We start from the raw sequence: 14,585 nt of genomic DNA on the forward strand, positions 1-14,585 counted from the left end.
CAGTCAGACAATGGCACTGTATACCAGTAGTAAAAATTGTGGGTGCACGTAACCCCAATATATTCTTTGAATTCCCAGTCAGAAACTGGCACTATATGGCAGTAGCAAGAAATGAGGGTATTTGTATTCCCAATATACTCTTTGAATTCCCAGTCAGACAATGGCACTGTATACCAGTAGTAAAAATTGTGGGTGCACGTAACCCCAATATATTCTTTGAATTCCCAGTCAGACACTGGCACTATATGGCAGTAGCAAGAAATGAGGGTATTTGTATTCCCAATATATTCTTTGAATTCCCAGTCAGACAATGGCACTGTATACCAGTAGTAAAAATTGTGGGTGTATATAGCCCCAATTCTATTGCTAGGGGACTTGCAGGGTATTTCTGGGGTGAAGGTGGGGGGGCACACCGTTGGAACGGGTATCGGGGTATATATCGGGTATACGGGAATACACTGACAGTGTATTCCATTCAGGATCCTGGGAAAGCTGGGTTGCGGCGATTGAGCCCGTCAGTGCCACGTTACACTGACAAGCTTCTCCCTGGAATTTAGCTCTTACAAGAGCTGTTGGTTGTCTTCTCCTTCCTATCCTAGCCTGTCCCTGCCTACCCAGAATCTAAGCCCTAGCTAGCTGGACGGAAACCTCCGTCTTCGGTGAATTGCAAGCTCAGAATGACGCGAAGCTGGGCGTCGCTGTTCTTTTAAATTAGAGGTCACATGTTTTCGGCAGCCAATGGGTTTTGCCTACTTTTTTCAACGTCACCGGTGTCGTAGTTCCTGTCCCACCTACCCAGCGCTGTTATTGGAGCAAAAAAGGCGCCAGGGAAGGTGGGAGGGGAATCGAGTAATGGCGCACTTTACCACGCGGTGTTCGATTCGATTCGAACATGCCGAACAGCCTAATATCCGATCGAACATGAGTTCGATAGAACACTGTTCGCTCATCTCTAATTGTTAGTAGTGGGCCTCTGCATGGTCTTCATGAAACAAACCCTATAAGTAGCTGAGAAGAACACAGATATTCCTGTGAAAAACCATCTACAAGCCAAGTAGACAAATACTGGTGTGGCCCATTCATTTACTTATTGCCAAATTCTGAGGATTACAGGATGCAGATTCTCAAGTGTGTATAAAGGGCATGAAGCATGCAAGCAGAAATGTCTGGAAGGAACAAGCTGTGACAGAGCATGAAAGAGAGCATTGTTTGAAGTGCATTGTCTTTTGCCCATAAGACTTTGCAAATAAATCCTACTTAAACAGAACCGGACAGCTCTGGTGACATATCTATTATAGTAATACCCGCATTACCCAAAAAATAGCAAGAGCTACGGTATCGGCACTGATAGCTCTTCACCTGGGGCACAGATCGGGAAAGCCGACAGTGCACTGAATTCAGTCCCTTGTTGGCTTTCTAGCAGTATATAAAACCACATGTGCCCCAAGTGATGAAAGGTCCTCTTTAAGAAATGTTTATCCTCCTTTATTAAACATTTAAGAAATGTTTAAAAAGTTTTTTTCTCTGTGTTAGGCTCAGGCTAGGTTCACACCTGCACTTGTTGTGCCCCTGGGGATTCCGTTCCCCATTCTGCTTGAAAAATGCAGAGAGAAAAGCACTGTAAGCGGAAACGGGGTGGAAAACTGGTGGACCGCTTTTTTAAGCAGATTAGGTTTCCGTTCCGTGGGTCCCCCAAGCTTGTGAACCTAGCATAAGGCCCTGTGTGGCAGAAAAGCTGCTTTTTTTGATGAGCCAAAGCAAGGAGTGGATTTAATGGAAGGGAGGGCTTGCTTTAGATTTCCCATTCTTTTTTTTAAACCCACTGCTGATTTTGGCTCAGAAAACTGCAGCTAAATCTTCAACAAAAAAGCAGCTTTTTTGCAACTTACAAATATTTTTACATAGTTGACAGATGTATCGCCAGGGGGGTAGTGGTGCTTTTTTCCTTCACTTCACTTTAGATGGTCCGTTTCTTACTGCCCAGCGATGATGCTGAGCTCTGAGGACTGCACCTACTAGTACAAGTCTATGGCCGAGTGCTGTCAGGAGAGGGCCTTCCTCACAGTCCATCGACGACGCTAAGCTGTGAGATAGGCCCTTCAGATAGTGGGGAGAGACCGATGCCGAAATTAACAGCACCAATATCGCCAGCCTCAGGGCACATACCAGGAAAGAAACAGATATTCTATGTGGGGTCTGAATATCGGACCCTCAAAGATTAGATAATGATCTGGGGATAATATGAAACATGCCTCTGAGACAAGAAATGTCCTAAAACCAGAAGATGAATGATTACACTAGAACACCATCTGCGTAAATAAAAAGTGCAGCAGAATAATATAAAGAACAACCATATACCGTATTTTTCGGACTATAAGACACACTTTTTTTCCCCAAAATTTGGGGGGAAAAGAAGGGTGCGTCTTATAGTCTGAATGTAGCGCCTGGCACCCGCCGTAATAGAGAGGCGAATGCCGGCAAGGGATAGACGCCGGCACAGGTGCCGGGGCCTGAGACATCGCTGCGCTCCCCCGCCCTGCATGAAGCCAGCAGCGGGAGGAGTGATGCTATTCCGCTCCTCCGTCCCCCCGCCGCTGGCTTCATGCAGGGCAGAGGAGCGCAGCGATGTCTCAGGCCCCGGCGTCTATCCCGTGCCGGCATCCGCCTCTCTAGTACAGCGGATTCCGGGTCAGTATCGGTGGCCCCTTCTCCCCCAGTGCCGGTCCCCACCGGCCCCGTACCTCTGAAGTTGCAGGCTGGCTCCTGCGCGGCGATATCGCAGGAGCCGACCTGTTCGGGTGACAGCCGGGAGCCTAATGAGGCTCCCAGGCCTGTCACTGCTGTATTAGTATTGCGGCTGGTCTCTATGACCAGCCGTAATACTAATAGACAGAATGTCCCATAGACGGCAATACAGTTGTATTGCCGTCTATGGGACTTGCAATCAAGTGACCGCAGGTTCAAGCCCCCGGGGGGGAATAAAATAGTAAAAAAAAAAAAAAAAAAAAAAAAAAAGCTTTAAAAATATATAATAAAAATATAAAATAAATAAAAGTTCTAAATCACCTCCTGTCCCTAGAATATATATATAAAAGTAGAAAATCATATATCATAAACCACCGTTTTTTTTTTTCAATACAAGGTGATCTAAGCAATAGATATTCCCCAAAATGGTATAACTAAAAAGTACTTCTGGCCCCGCAAAAAAAAAACACTCTATGCGTCCCCGTACAGCTGCAGGGTCACCTGTCAATGTGGCCTTGCAGCTGTTGCAAAACTACAACTCCCATATATTAAATATTTTACCATTTTTTGCTTCAAAATTTTTTTTCCCTATTTTCCTCCTCTAAAACCTAGGTGCGTCTTATAGTCCAGTGCGTCTTATAGTCCGAAAAATATGGTACATGTAAAATTCAATAAAACTTTTATGTAGGGACGATCAAAGTCATCATCAATAAGCAACAGATTTACAGTGATTGTTTTGTGCATTTACACTCAGGGATTATGAATACTGGAATCATTTCAATAGTACAAATATTTGCTATGTGTAAACTAGCCTTTAGTAGAAAATACTTGTTAGATTTTCCAAACTGTAGTTAGATGTAAATAGTTGGCAGGAGTGATGAAATACACCACTGTCTTCTTAAAATAGAGGGTATTTACATGACTTATTTTCATTAACCTCAAAAACAAAGAGGTACGCTTCTCATTTTAGAATAATTGGTAAGCCATGCAAACCTTTCATTTTCACCCGTTCATTCACAACCGCAGCCTTTAAATGGTCACTAACTTTTCTGACAACTATGGGTAGGTTCACACTACTGTTATTAAATGTTGCTCTCATCTGTCATAGCGTGAGAGGAACAGACATTAAAGGGGTATTTCCATCTGGACGTTTAATTTTTTTTTTTTACTTTAAATCAATTCCACACACTAATAGAAATATATTAGCAAAAATATATTGTCCCTACCCTTGACCAATTTTTTTCTTACAGAAAGATTCGTTACTTTGTCCTGCCAAAAACATGACTATTGTGGGCGGTACAAAGACGTGCACGCTCCCGAGAGAATACATTGCAATCAATGAGAGGGTTTTTAACCCATTGATTTCAATGTGTTCCGCACAGAAGACAGAGCCCATTGAAATCAATGGGAGACTTTTTTATGACTGCTTCGTGCATAGGGGATGTGTTATGGAGCATCTTACAACCGGTAGTCATGCCGGCACTTTCTTAGCGGAGCGCCGGAATGACTACCGGTTGTAGGTAGTGTAGGGGAGGGGGGAAGGTATGCTATTTACCTTCCCCATCTTCGTAGCAGCGCTGGTGCTGCTGTTCGTCGTGGCAGAAGTGGTGGGCGGGGCTTAGCGTCGCGCCAGAGAGACTCACTTCTTGGGCTTAGCAGACGGCTGAACGCTGTGCTTTGTGTGCACAGGAAATTCGGCTGCTGCCTCTGCTGTGATACTGTGTTGTATCCACTGTTCTGGCTGTTGTGGGATGAGCCAGAATGTGTCCATCAAATGTGGCTATCAATCGGATAGTGTTGTCCTGGATCTCAGGTTTCTTGGGGACCAATAGGTGACTGCGATCACTCTTAAGGGCATGTTGAAAAGCCTTACGTAGAACATGATCAGGATAACCTCTCGCTTGAAATCTCAATCGAAAATCAATTATTGTCCACATACAGATTTTCTATTCTCTTTAGAAGGTCCATTGAATCCCTTACGTATGAAGGGAGAGAACATACAAACGGAGAGAGGATCTTATCAACGTATATCCCGATGTTCTGGCAAAGAGACGTGAATGTGCCGATATGGGGATTTCCTCTGATATGTTATCTGATGTGAGATTGTTATATGGACTTTCTGATGATCCACCGGAAATCTCAGGTTTAGGCCCTTTTACTGATCTTAAGAACAAAAGTACTTCCACTCCACCAGTTAGTGATGTTTCTTGCCTAGATGTCTTTATGGATTTAGTGTTGCATGATTTGGATAACATAACTAAACACCCTGCACGTCTTAATTGTACACATGAACAACTTGCTGCCCTATCTACCCTTGAAACTGATCGGTCTCGGGTAGTTAAATCTTCTGATTAAGGAGGTAACGTTGTTGTAATGGACACAGATGCATATAAACATATGTGTGAGAAATTGTTATCAGATAGGACTTGTTATGAGATTTTGGCTCACGATCCAACTGATAAATATTGGCATGAACTTAAGACAATTTTGTCCGATGCCCTTACGGCTAAATTAATTAGCAAAGATGAATATTCATTCCTTTTATCTAGTCATCCAAAAATTGCAACGTTTTACTCCTTACCAAAGCTCCATAAAGGGACCACACCCCTAAAAGGTAGACCGATAGTTTCAGGGGTGGGTTCTCTTTGCCAGAACATCGGGATATACATTGATAAGATCCTCTCTCCGTTTGTATGTTCTCTCCCTTCATACGTAAGGGATTCAATGGACCTTCTAAAGCAGGGGTAGGGAAGCTTCGGCTCTCCAGCTGCTGTGACACTACAACTCCCAGCATGCTCCATTCACTTCCATGGGAGTTCCAAGAACAGCAGAGCCAGTATGCATGCTGGGAGTTGTAGTCTTGCAACAGCTGGAGAGCCGTACGTTCCCTACCCCTGTTCTAAAGAGAATAGAAAATCTGCATGTGGACAATAATTGTCTTTTAGCCTCCATTGATGTAGAGGCTCTTTATTCATCAATTCCTCATGAGCATGGACTCACGGCTGTGAGGTCCTTTCTTCAAACCCGTGGTCTCTCTTTTAGAGCCCATAGCGAATTTGTGCTCAAGCTCTTAGAATTCTCCCTCACCAGGAACTATTTTTTGTTCAACCGGCGAGTCTTCCGCCAACTCAGGGGCTGTGCCATGGGCAGCCCCTGTGCACCGGCCTACGCCAACTTGTTCCTGGGTTGGTGGGAGCACTCGCTGGGTTCTGGTGAGGGAGAATTCATATCTATCGAGCGGGTCCAAGTTTGGGCCCGTTACATAGATGACATCATGGTTATTTGGGATGGATCCAAAACAGAATTCGAATCTTTCGTTTCTGCTCTTAACACCAATGATATTGGGTTGTTTTTTACTTTTGAGGTGGAGTCTGGGTCCCTTCCGTTTTTGGACCTTAGTATTTTGAGGGCAGGGGATGATGACTTAAATACTACTGTTTACCGAAAACCTACAGCTACCAACTCTTTATTACGTTGGGAGAGTCACCATCCCCTGCCTTTTAAAAGAGGTATTCAAAAGGGGCAATATTTGCGCCTCCGACGGAATTGTACGACTACGGCTGAATTTTAGAAACAAGCGGATGATTTACGATTGAGATTTCAAGCGAGAGGTTATCCTGATCATGTTCTACGTAAGGCTTTTCAACATGCCCTTAAGAGTGATCTCAGTCACCTATTGGTCCCCAAGAAACCTGAGATCCAGGACAACACTATCCGATTGATAGCCACATTTGATGGACTGGCCAGTGAAGTCCGTACCATCATAGCTAAACACTGGGGGATACTCACTATGGACCCTGACATTTGTCCGGTGGTTGGTCCTACACCACAAATCACATACCGCTGGGGTAGAAATATTAGGGATAGGATCGTATCCAGTCATTTTGTGGATTCTTTTTTTTTTTTTTTTTTTTTAAATGTAGATTGTGAGCCCCACATAGAGCTCACAATGTAATTTTTTTCCCTATCAGTATGTCTTTTTTTTGGAATATGGGATGGAAATCCATGCAAACACAGGGAGAACATACAAACTCCTTGCAGATGGTTATTTGTCCTTGGCGGGATTTGAACACCAGGACTCCAGCGCTGCAAGGCTGCAGTGCTAACCACTGAGCCATCGTGTGGCCCCCATTTTGTGGATTCTGTGGAAAAACAATGTTGGCTTCCACCACAGATCACCGGGTGTCATCGGTGTAGTGGGTGTGTAGCCTGTGCTTCGATTTTGACTGGGAAACAATTTGTTTCCAATGTTACTGGACAAAGTTATCAGATCCGATCCTTTATTAATTGCCGGTCCAAAGGAGTAATCTATAGATCCAGTTGTATATGTGACATTGAATACGTTGGCAAAACAATCCGGGAATTCAGGCGGAGGGTGGGTGAACATTTATTGGATATCGCACATGACCGCGATACTCCAATTGCACGTCATATTCGTTTGGCACATCATGGTGATGCTTCTTGCATCAAATTTATGGGCATTGATATCATTAAACCCCCCATCAGAAGGGGTGGCTGGGACCGCATTGTTACTCAGGCAGAAACCAAATGGATATTTCGCCTTAAAACGGTTCAACCCCTGGGTCTTAATGAACAATTAAATTTCAATTCATTTATTTGAATGGTTGTTACAGCTCATTGATCCCTATGCTTATTGATATTTGATTCCTATATAGGTACCTGCATAAAATGTCCCAATAGATATTTCAATTTCCTTGATTGTTTCAGGGTGTTAACTTTATTGAGACTGATGCACATTAGACAAGGTCTGTTTACATAATTTGGCATATAAATAATGCTTTTTGGTTCTTTAAGTTCCTTCTTTGACTTATAGTGCTTTTTGAGCCGGTATTATACCTTTCTGCACATGTGCGGGCTTCCGATTGCTCGCGCATGCGCATTGGGTTAATGTTTGTGAGTCGGGCATTTAGTGCGCATGCGCGGGCTTTCATTTAAGACACGCGCGCTCCCTGACCAGTTATATAACGCACGCAGGACGGCTGGCACTCTGCTATGACACTTGGGCGTATGTGGTGTATTCCCATTATCTTGGGACACCACTAACCTTTACCTTTTGGTGGTCCTCTCCCATGCTGACTTATTATTATTTTTTTCTCCCCCCCCCCCCCAGTACCAGGTGGGATGTGTGGTGTGGAGTTTGTTTGGTATGTGAGTGTGACAACCGGACAATTTACCTAAACAGGGCTGGGTCATTCTTTTGAGCATTCTTGTAGCCATTAACCCCTGATGATTCAGGATTGTGTAACGGTTCCTGATGAAACATGCATGTCGGGTGGCATGCTCATTGTTTTTAAACTTTTGAGTGTCCTCTATTCAGTTTTCATATAGTGGTCTTACTATATAGGGTGAGGTTCCAGTCAGACCATTCACCACTAGGGGATTGGTTCTGAGATAGGTCATTAGGGACATATAGGTACTTCTCTGTGTGGTATGTGTGTTTAAATTACCACCCCTGACCTCTGTATTCATTACCTCGTTACCCCTTACTACCACCATCTATCCTTGAATAACTGATTTTTGTACCAAATCATGTGCTGTTACTACTAGCAACTTCCAGTTATTTACCGATATTACGTCATTCATCATCTGCCATCTGAATGGTGAGTGTATCTTGGTTTTATTTTCTGGAGGCTGCTATGCCTGTGTAAGTTGATATCTTTGCACAGTACACATTGGTATTGACACGTTCTTATATGTGTGTTCTTTGTGATTACATTTATGGTATTAATATATTTATTAAAGGTTATATTTTAACCGTTCTATATATCTATTCCTTTTGGTATTTCTTATAATTTATTCGAATAGATTTCATTAATATTTGGAATTAATTGGTTATTTGTTGTTTTCATTCCCCACCAGAAAGAGTTAATAGAAGTTTAATCAACAAGTCATATTTACCCCACAAAAAAGTGTGCCCCTCCAAAAAAGGGCAGGTTTCTAAAAAGGGGGCCTGGCCATGGAAAAAAAAAAATGGTAGCACACTTAGTGCTCCTGTGCCTCCCCTTAAAAGGTTGGCAAGTATACAGCTAACGCTGGGTTCACACCAGCGTTCGGTGTCCATACTCAGATTTTCGTCTTCTGCCGGCAGAAGACAGAAACCTGTCAGACTGTGTCACGCTGTGAGCGCCGGTGAGCGTTTTATGCTCTCCGTGGCAAAACCGTTTTTTTTTAAACCGGACACAAAGTACTGCATGTTGGTTAAAAAAAAACCGGTTTCGCTGTGGAGAGCATAAAACGCTCACCGCCGCTCACGGCCAGACACTTTCCAAACCCATTCAAATGAATGGGTTTGAAAAATGCCTGCAGGTTTCCATTTCCTGTTTTGGGCAGGAAACGGAAACCTGTATAAACAGAGACCAGGCGCACATCTGCGCCTGGGGTCTCCGTTATGCAGGAGGCGCAATTTGACACGTGCATGGCTTACAGTCCCATCATGAGGACATATTTGTTTCATAGACATATATCATAAGCTATATTCAGCTTATTATTCTATTATATTATTATACTATTCAGCCATCACATTAAAATCAGGTGCCTAATGTTGTGTGGGATCTTCCTCCTCCACCAAAACAGCTTTGACTCATCAAGGCATGGACTCCACAAGATTTCTGAAGGTGTCCTGTGGTATCTGATACCAAGACGTCAGCAAAAGATCCTTTAAGTTCTGTATGTTGCAAGGTAGGGACTCCATGAATCAGTATTAATTTTCCAACACATCCCACAGATGCTTAATCTGAAATCTGGAGAATTTTAGGGCAAGTAAAACATTCTGTTCAGGAATGGTTTGAGGAACATATGTGTGGCAGGGTGCAGTATCCTTCTGAAACAAGCCATTGCCATTAGGGAATACTGTTACAACAATATTTTGGAAGGTGGCCTGTGTCAAAGTGACAGCCACCCGAATGCCAGTACCCAAGGTTTCTCAGCACAACAATGCCCGTGCATCACACTGCCTCTGTAGACCTTCTTTCTTCCCCGCGGATATCCTGGTGCCATCTCTTTCATAGACAAGTTAGAGACACAGACCCATTTGTGCACAAAACTTAACAGAAAACATGATTTATCACATGAGGCCATCTTTTTCATTGCTCTAGTATATGACAAAAATGTCCAATAGTTGCAGTTCCAATCTCAAGAATGGGCACTCCTGGCCCCCGTGTTATAGCTGTTGTGAGTACAAAACTTGCAGCACTTGCAAATCTTTCTACATTCACCTCTATGACACTTCCAAGAAAAACTCAGCCATTCTCAGAAGTCCAATAGAAATGAATGGAGAGAGCTGTGTACGTGGTGCATAGACTCCACTCAATGCACCTCCGACACATGATTGAGGACCAGTCTGTCGCTCCACAACCCCATATGCAGCAAGATGCAAAGCAATGGGTGTTATGACACCTTTCTATCAAAGCTAGCATTAACTTTTGTGGGAATCTTTCAGACAGAATATCCTTCCCTCTCCACCTTTCTTTGCTGGTTTTCTGATTGTACTTTCTGGAACCACTTTTGACAGGTACTAGCCACTGAATACTGGGAACATCCCACAAGATCTGCTATTTTTAAGACGCTCTGACCCAGCATTCTAACCACAGTTTGCCCCTTGCCAGTGTTACTCAGATCCTTATACTTTCTTTATTATTCCTCTTCAAAATGTAACGGTTTCCTTTCTCTGTATTGTATCTGACACCTTGAGTAATGCCGCTGTCAACAGACAATCCATGATTCTGACTACACCTTTCAGTGTTTGTAATGTTATAGCTTATAGGTCTATATCATGTGAATAAAACTGTTTCCTTCTGCAGTCAAGAGTCACAAGATGTGTGTTTTTAACCTGTATTGTAATATATTATTTGTCAGAAGGTTAGAGCGCATTTCAGATATAGTGATATACTGTATACTGATAAACCCTTCCGGTATCCTAGCTACATATATACAATTCCCAATGCTACCATTAGATGTATTAGTCAGTGTGTGATGGCATCTACAATGCAAAAGATAGCTATCCTGAATAATTCCAACTATTTTCTACAGATAAACCATATCAATATTCATTCATTACAGATGGCGACATCTACAGGTTTCTAACTGTATTACAGAACAATATCTTATTTTAATCTCAAACAGAGGCACTGTTCTCCTAATTACATCCTGGAGAACAGATTTGCATATTTTTTACCCATAATCCCTAGCGGAGCAGAAATGGCTTGTAAGTCTCCGTACGCCTGTGTAGGTGCACACTCTCCCTAATGAGAAGGATTATCCCCTGATCCTTATTCTAATCTAATAACTTTAGATATTTCTAACAAAGTTAAGACTTTAGTTACCCTCATTTAACATAATAGTGAGCAAAGTAGGCACCTAAATAACTTTAGCCTTGAAAAGTATTCAAAGAATCCATTTTTGTACATGTTTTCAAAGATCCATGCATTACCTAATAGTGAGCAATGAATATTTTTCCTTTTTTCAATGGGACCCAGTATAATAGATATTGTAGAATGCCACAGTAGATAGCATTAATGTGCATTGAAGTATTGGAGAGTTGCCCAATATCTGTGGATAGAAGTGCTTCTAATAACACCTCTAAGACCAAGCACTTTGTTTTTCATTATTGCATTCCAAGACCCAACGCATTTGTACTTTGCTGCCAACATAGCCACATCAAGGGTTGTTTCTTAGCCAGCAATGCTGTCATTTATTTATTTATTTATTTCATTTTTTTTCTTTTTTACATTTTATGCCATTTAATGTGGGGTTTAAAGGCGTGGTTTTCCCAACACACAAACTTTTTCCATTTTTCTTTTAAATTCGTGTACCCAAGCAGATAAATCAGCCGATGTGCCTCCCCTCCTACAAGATCTGCATAACTCTATTACATTTTCTTCTTTTTTAGATTTTTATAAACTGTAATATTTATTGAAGGAATTTTACCAGAAAAAACCCCCAAAACAGATAAAAACAGAACAAAAGAGGCGTAGTACACAACACGCCAGCAGGTGTCATATACAATATAGAACATATCCAGTAAGCAAACACAAAAAACAAATGGGGGAAGGGAAAAAAGACAGTGGGGGAAGACAAGTAGGAATAAGGGGGAACCATGATCAGAAGCCTTACAGAATACAATACAAGTCCCAAGGTGACCAGATTCACTGGAAAGCCTCCATTGTGTTGTTAAGGCTTGCAGGTAAATATTTGAGACTGAGGAGTCCTTCATCTTAGCAAAAAGGTCGAGGCCAGAACGGGGGCCACTCTCAGTTTTTAGCTATAAGAGTTTTCACAGTTGTATAAAGAGAACAGAAAAGCCTAGACGTTTTCTTCCCAAGGTGTCTAGGAGAGTGGTTCAAGAGATATATGACTGGTTCCCAAGAAACCATCTGTAGAAAGCGGGCATCTGTTAAGGCCTTGATCTTCCAGAAACCCAGGATCAGTGGGCAGTCGCAGAATATGTGGTACAAGGTGCCTATAGCAGTATGACACCACTCGCATAATGGGGGAATCAAATGGTTAAGGGAATGGAGGAGAGCAGGAGTGTGGCATGTATCAATCTACCAGTAATTTGTATTGAGTTTCTTTATTAGTCAAGCACATAGGAGGGCTTCATGCCACAGGACCACACTATCTGCCATTGCCCCAATTAAATTTGTCTACTGAGTGCCCCCTCCCAATTACACAGGTATCAGTGAGTGGGGTAGTACTGCCCTCCGTAGAGGAGAGTAATTGATATATATAGGAGATTAGGCCCTTAGTAGAAGTACCGACCCGGCAAATCTTCTCAAAAGAAGTAGGAAAGAAAACTACAAGTGAGCCATTTATTGTACAAACAAAATGGGAAACCTGCGGATAGTGAAGCCATTCCCTTGTTGGGAGGTTTAAAGTAGAGGTGAGGAAATCAAAGGGCCTGAGTTCCAATGTATCTGAGTCAACCATATCCACTAAACGGGAGAGGCCCATGCTCAACCACATACGGACCATACCAGCGGACATACCCTCAGGGAGGAGTGCGTTAAACAGGAAGAAGACTATCGAGGATCGCCTAGAATCCATTACATTTTCACTTTAACTAAGAAGCATGTGACTGTCTGCTTCACCTGAGCACTAGCCATTCATCCTAACAGAAATAATTCATGCACTGCACATGCCGGCTCTGTTAGGACAGCACACATATGGATACGTAGTACTGATCTAATAAACAGTTATAGTGAAGGAAAAGAGAAAACGACCATGCTTGTATACAGTGACAGCAATGCTCAGTGGTCAGTAAAGGAGCTTTTTCTATAAACAAATACAAATTTGGCTAATTACTTTCAGAGTGACAAATAATATTTTACATATAATATTAGTATGTCATATGATTGTTGTTTTTTTTTATATGATTGTTGTTGTGGGAATTATTCACTAAAAACAGGCATCTCAGGAATGCTGACAGTTCCTTTTTCGGAGGCCTTTGAGGACATTCTAACAATTTTTTTTTTTTTTACTGCTGATATACCCTATGACTGGGATTGCCATATTAGCCATAGCAACAAGGGAATACAGCATCTTAACTGCTCTGCATAGCTGAACTGGTCTGCAAGGACCCTGCAACTCATACACCTACCCAATGATCATGTTTTCTCCAGGACTGCCGTAAACAGCAGTGACACTTCCTGATCTGCATATAAGCAACCCAGTTAATGCAAAGATGGTGATAAACTATCTTTGCCTTCTCTATAATGTGACTGGCTGTTTAGATGTTTTAAGATGATATAAATCTATTAAGAAGACAATCTAATACCACAGGTTAGCTTCTGACATTTCCTGAAATAATAGTGCATATATGAACACAGCTTTAGTATTATTCTTAGAAAATATTGCACAAACTTACACTTATTTTCAGGCTCTAGCTCCTGCAGCTCCTTGCAAGATTTCAGTTCTTGATGTAATACATTGCTTTTTCCCTCTGACAGCTCTAAACTGGAAAAAAACATAAAAGTTTTTACTCCTGTTACAGCACCCCTTGTAACTAACCTAGCCTGATATATTCATCAGTCAAAAGCATAAGGCCCAGTTCACATAGCAGTAGTAATAAAGTAAACACCGCCCAAAAGACTGCAAAAAAAAAAAAAAAACATGGACAAAATACACAACAGCCTTGTTAATGGGACCAGACTCCTGCTGTTCTGCACTATCTATACAATATTTACCTGAAGATTTTATTCTCTGAGGCAGAGTCCCGAAACCATGTGCTCTGTTTCCCTATAATAAGGAAGAACTCATCAAAATATGCTCAGTTTTACATTTTTTTTTGTAGATGTATTTTCAGCAGTCATCACCTGGATATAATAAACATTCTTTCTGAGCTTCTCCATCGTTCCAGATAACTTTGAAATTATGCTGACAATAGTTATCAAGACGCTCCTTGGGAAATTTGCAGACCTAGTTGAAGATTTACAAAAAAAAGTGTCACAGTGCACAGGCACCAATGGATACTAGAATGTATTAGGCTATGTACACACTACACTTACAGTGTAACTTCTATTTTTATATATATATTGGTATCGTGTCACAGGGTGACAGGGTGTCTTATATTTTTGTAATATACTATATTAACCTTTCATTACTTATTAGCAATGGTATAAGTTTTGCCATAGAGACTGTCTCTTCATCTGTACTCAATAATACACCATGTAGAGCTGAAGCATTTTCCAAAGGAGGGGGTTGGGAATGGTCACTTCAATTAGTTCAATCTCCGGTTTTATACCATCTAGAAAATGGTTCAGGTATCACAAGACAGATGAGATTCTCAAGAGTGAAGAACTAGGTGTAACAGAAACTGAGATATC

The 14,585-nt window shown here is 41.9% G+C and overlaps 1 protein-coding gene across 2 annotated transcripts in view; it reads right to left on the reverse strand.

Moving 5' to 3' along the window:
- Positions 1-14,585, reverse strand: part of RABGGTA (Rab geranylgeranyltransferase subunit alpha) — a 65,875-nt gene that overhangs the window by 23,046 nt on the left and 28,244 nt on the right. For both annotated transcript variants that reach the window (XM_075276992.1, XM_075277002.1), the window contains exons 10-12: positions 14,076-14,178; positions 13,947-13,998; positions 13,628-13,716 (exon numbers count right to left, since the gene is read on the reverse strand). In XM_075276992.1, the coding sequence (XP_075133093.1) occupies positions 13,628-13,716; positions 13,947-13,998; positions 14,076-14,178 (244 nt within the window). The remainder of the gene's footprint in view (positions 1-13,627; positions 13,717-13,946; positions 13,999-14,075; positions 14,179-14,585) is intronic.

Source organism: Leptodactylus fuscus, chromosome 1 (assembly GCF_031893055.1).
Source record: "Leptodactylus fuscus isolate aLepFus1 chromosome 1, aLepFus1.hap2, whole genome shotgun sequence".
Lineage (NCBI taxonomy): Eukaryota > Metazoa > Chordata > Amphibia > Anura > Leptodactylidae > Leptodactylus > Leptodactylus fuscus.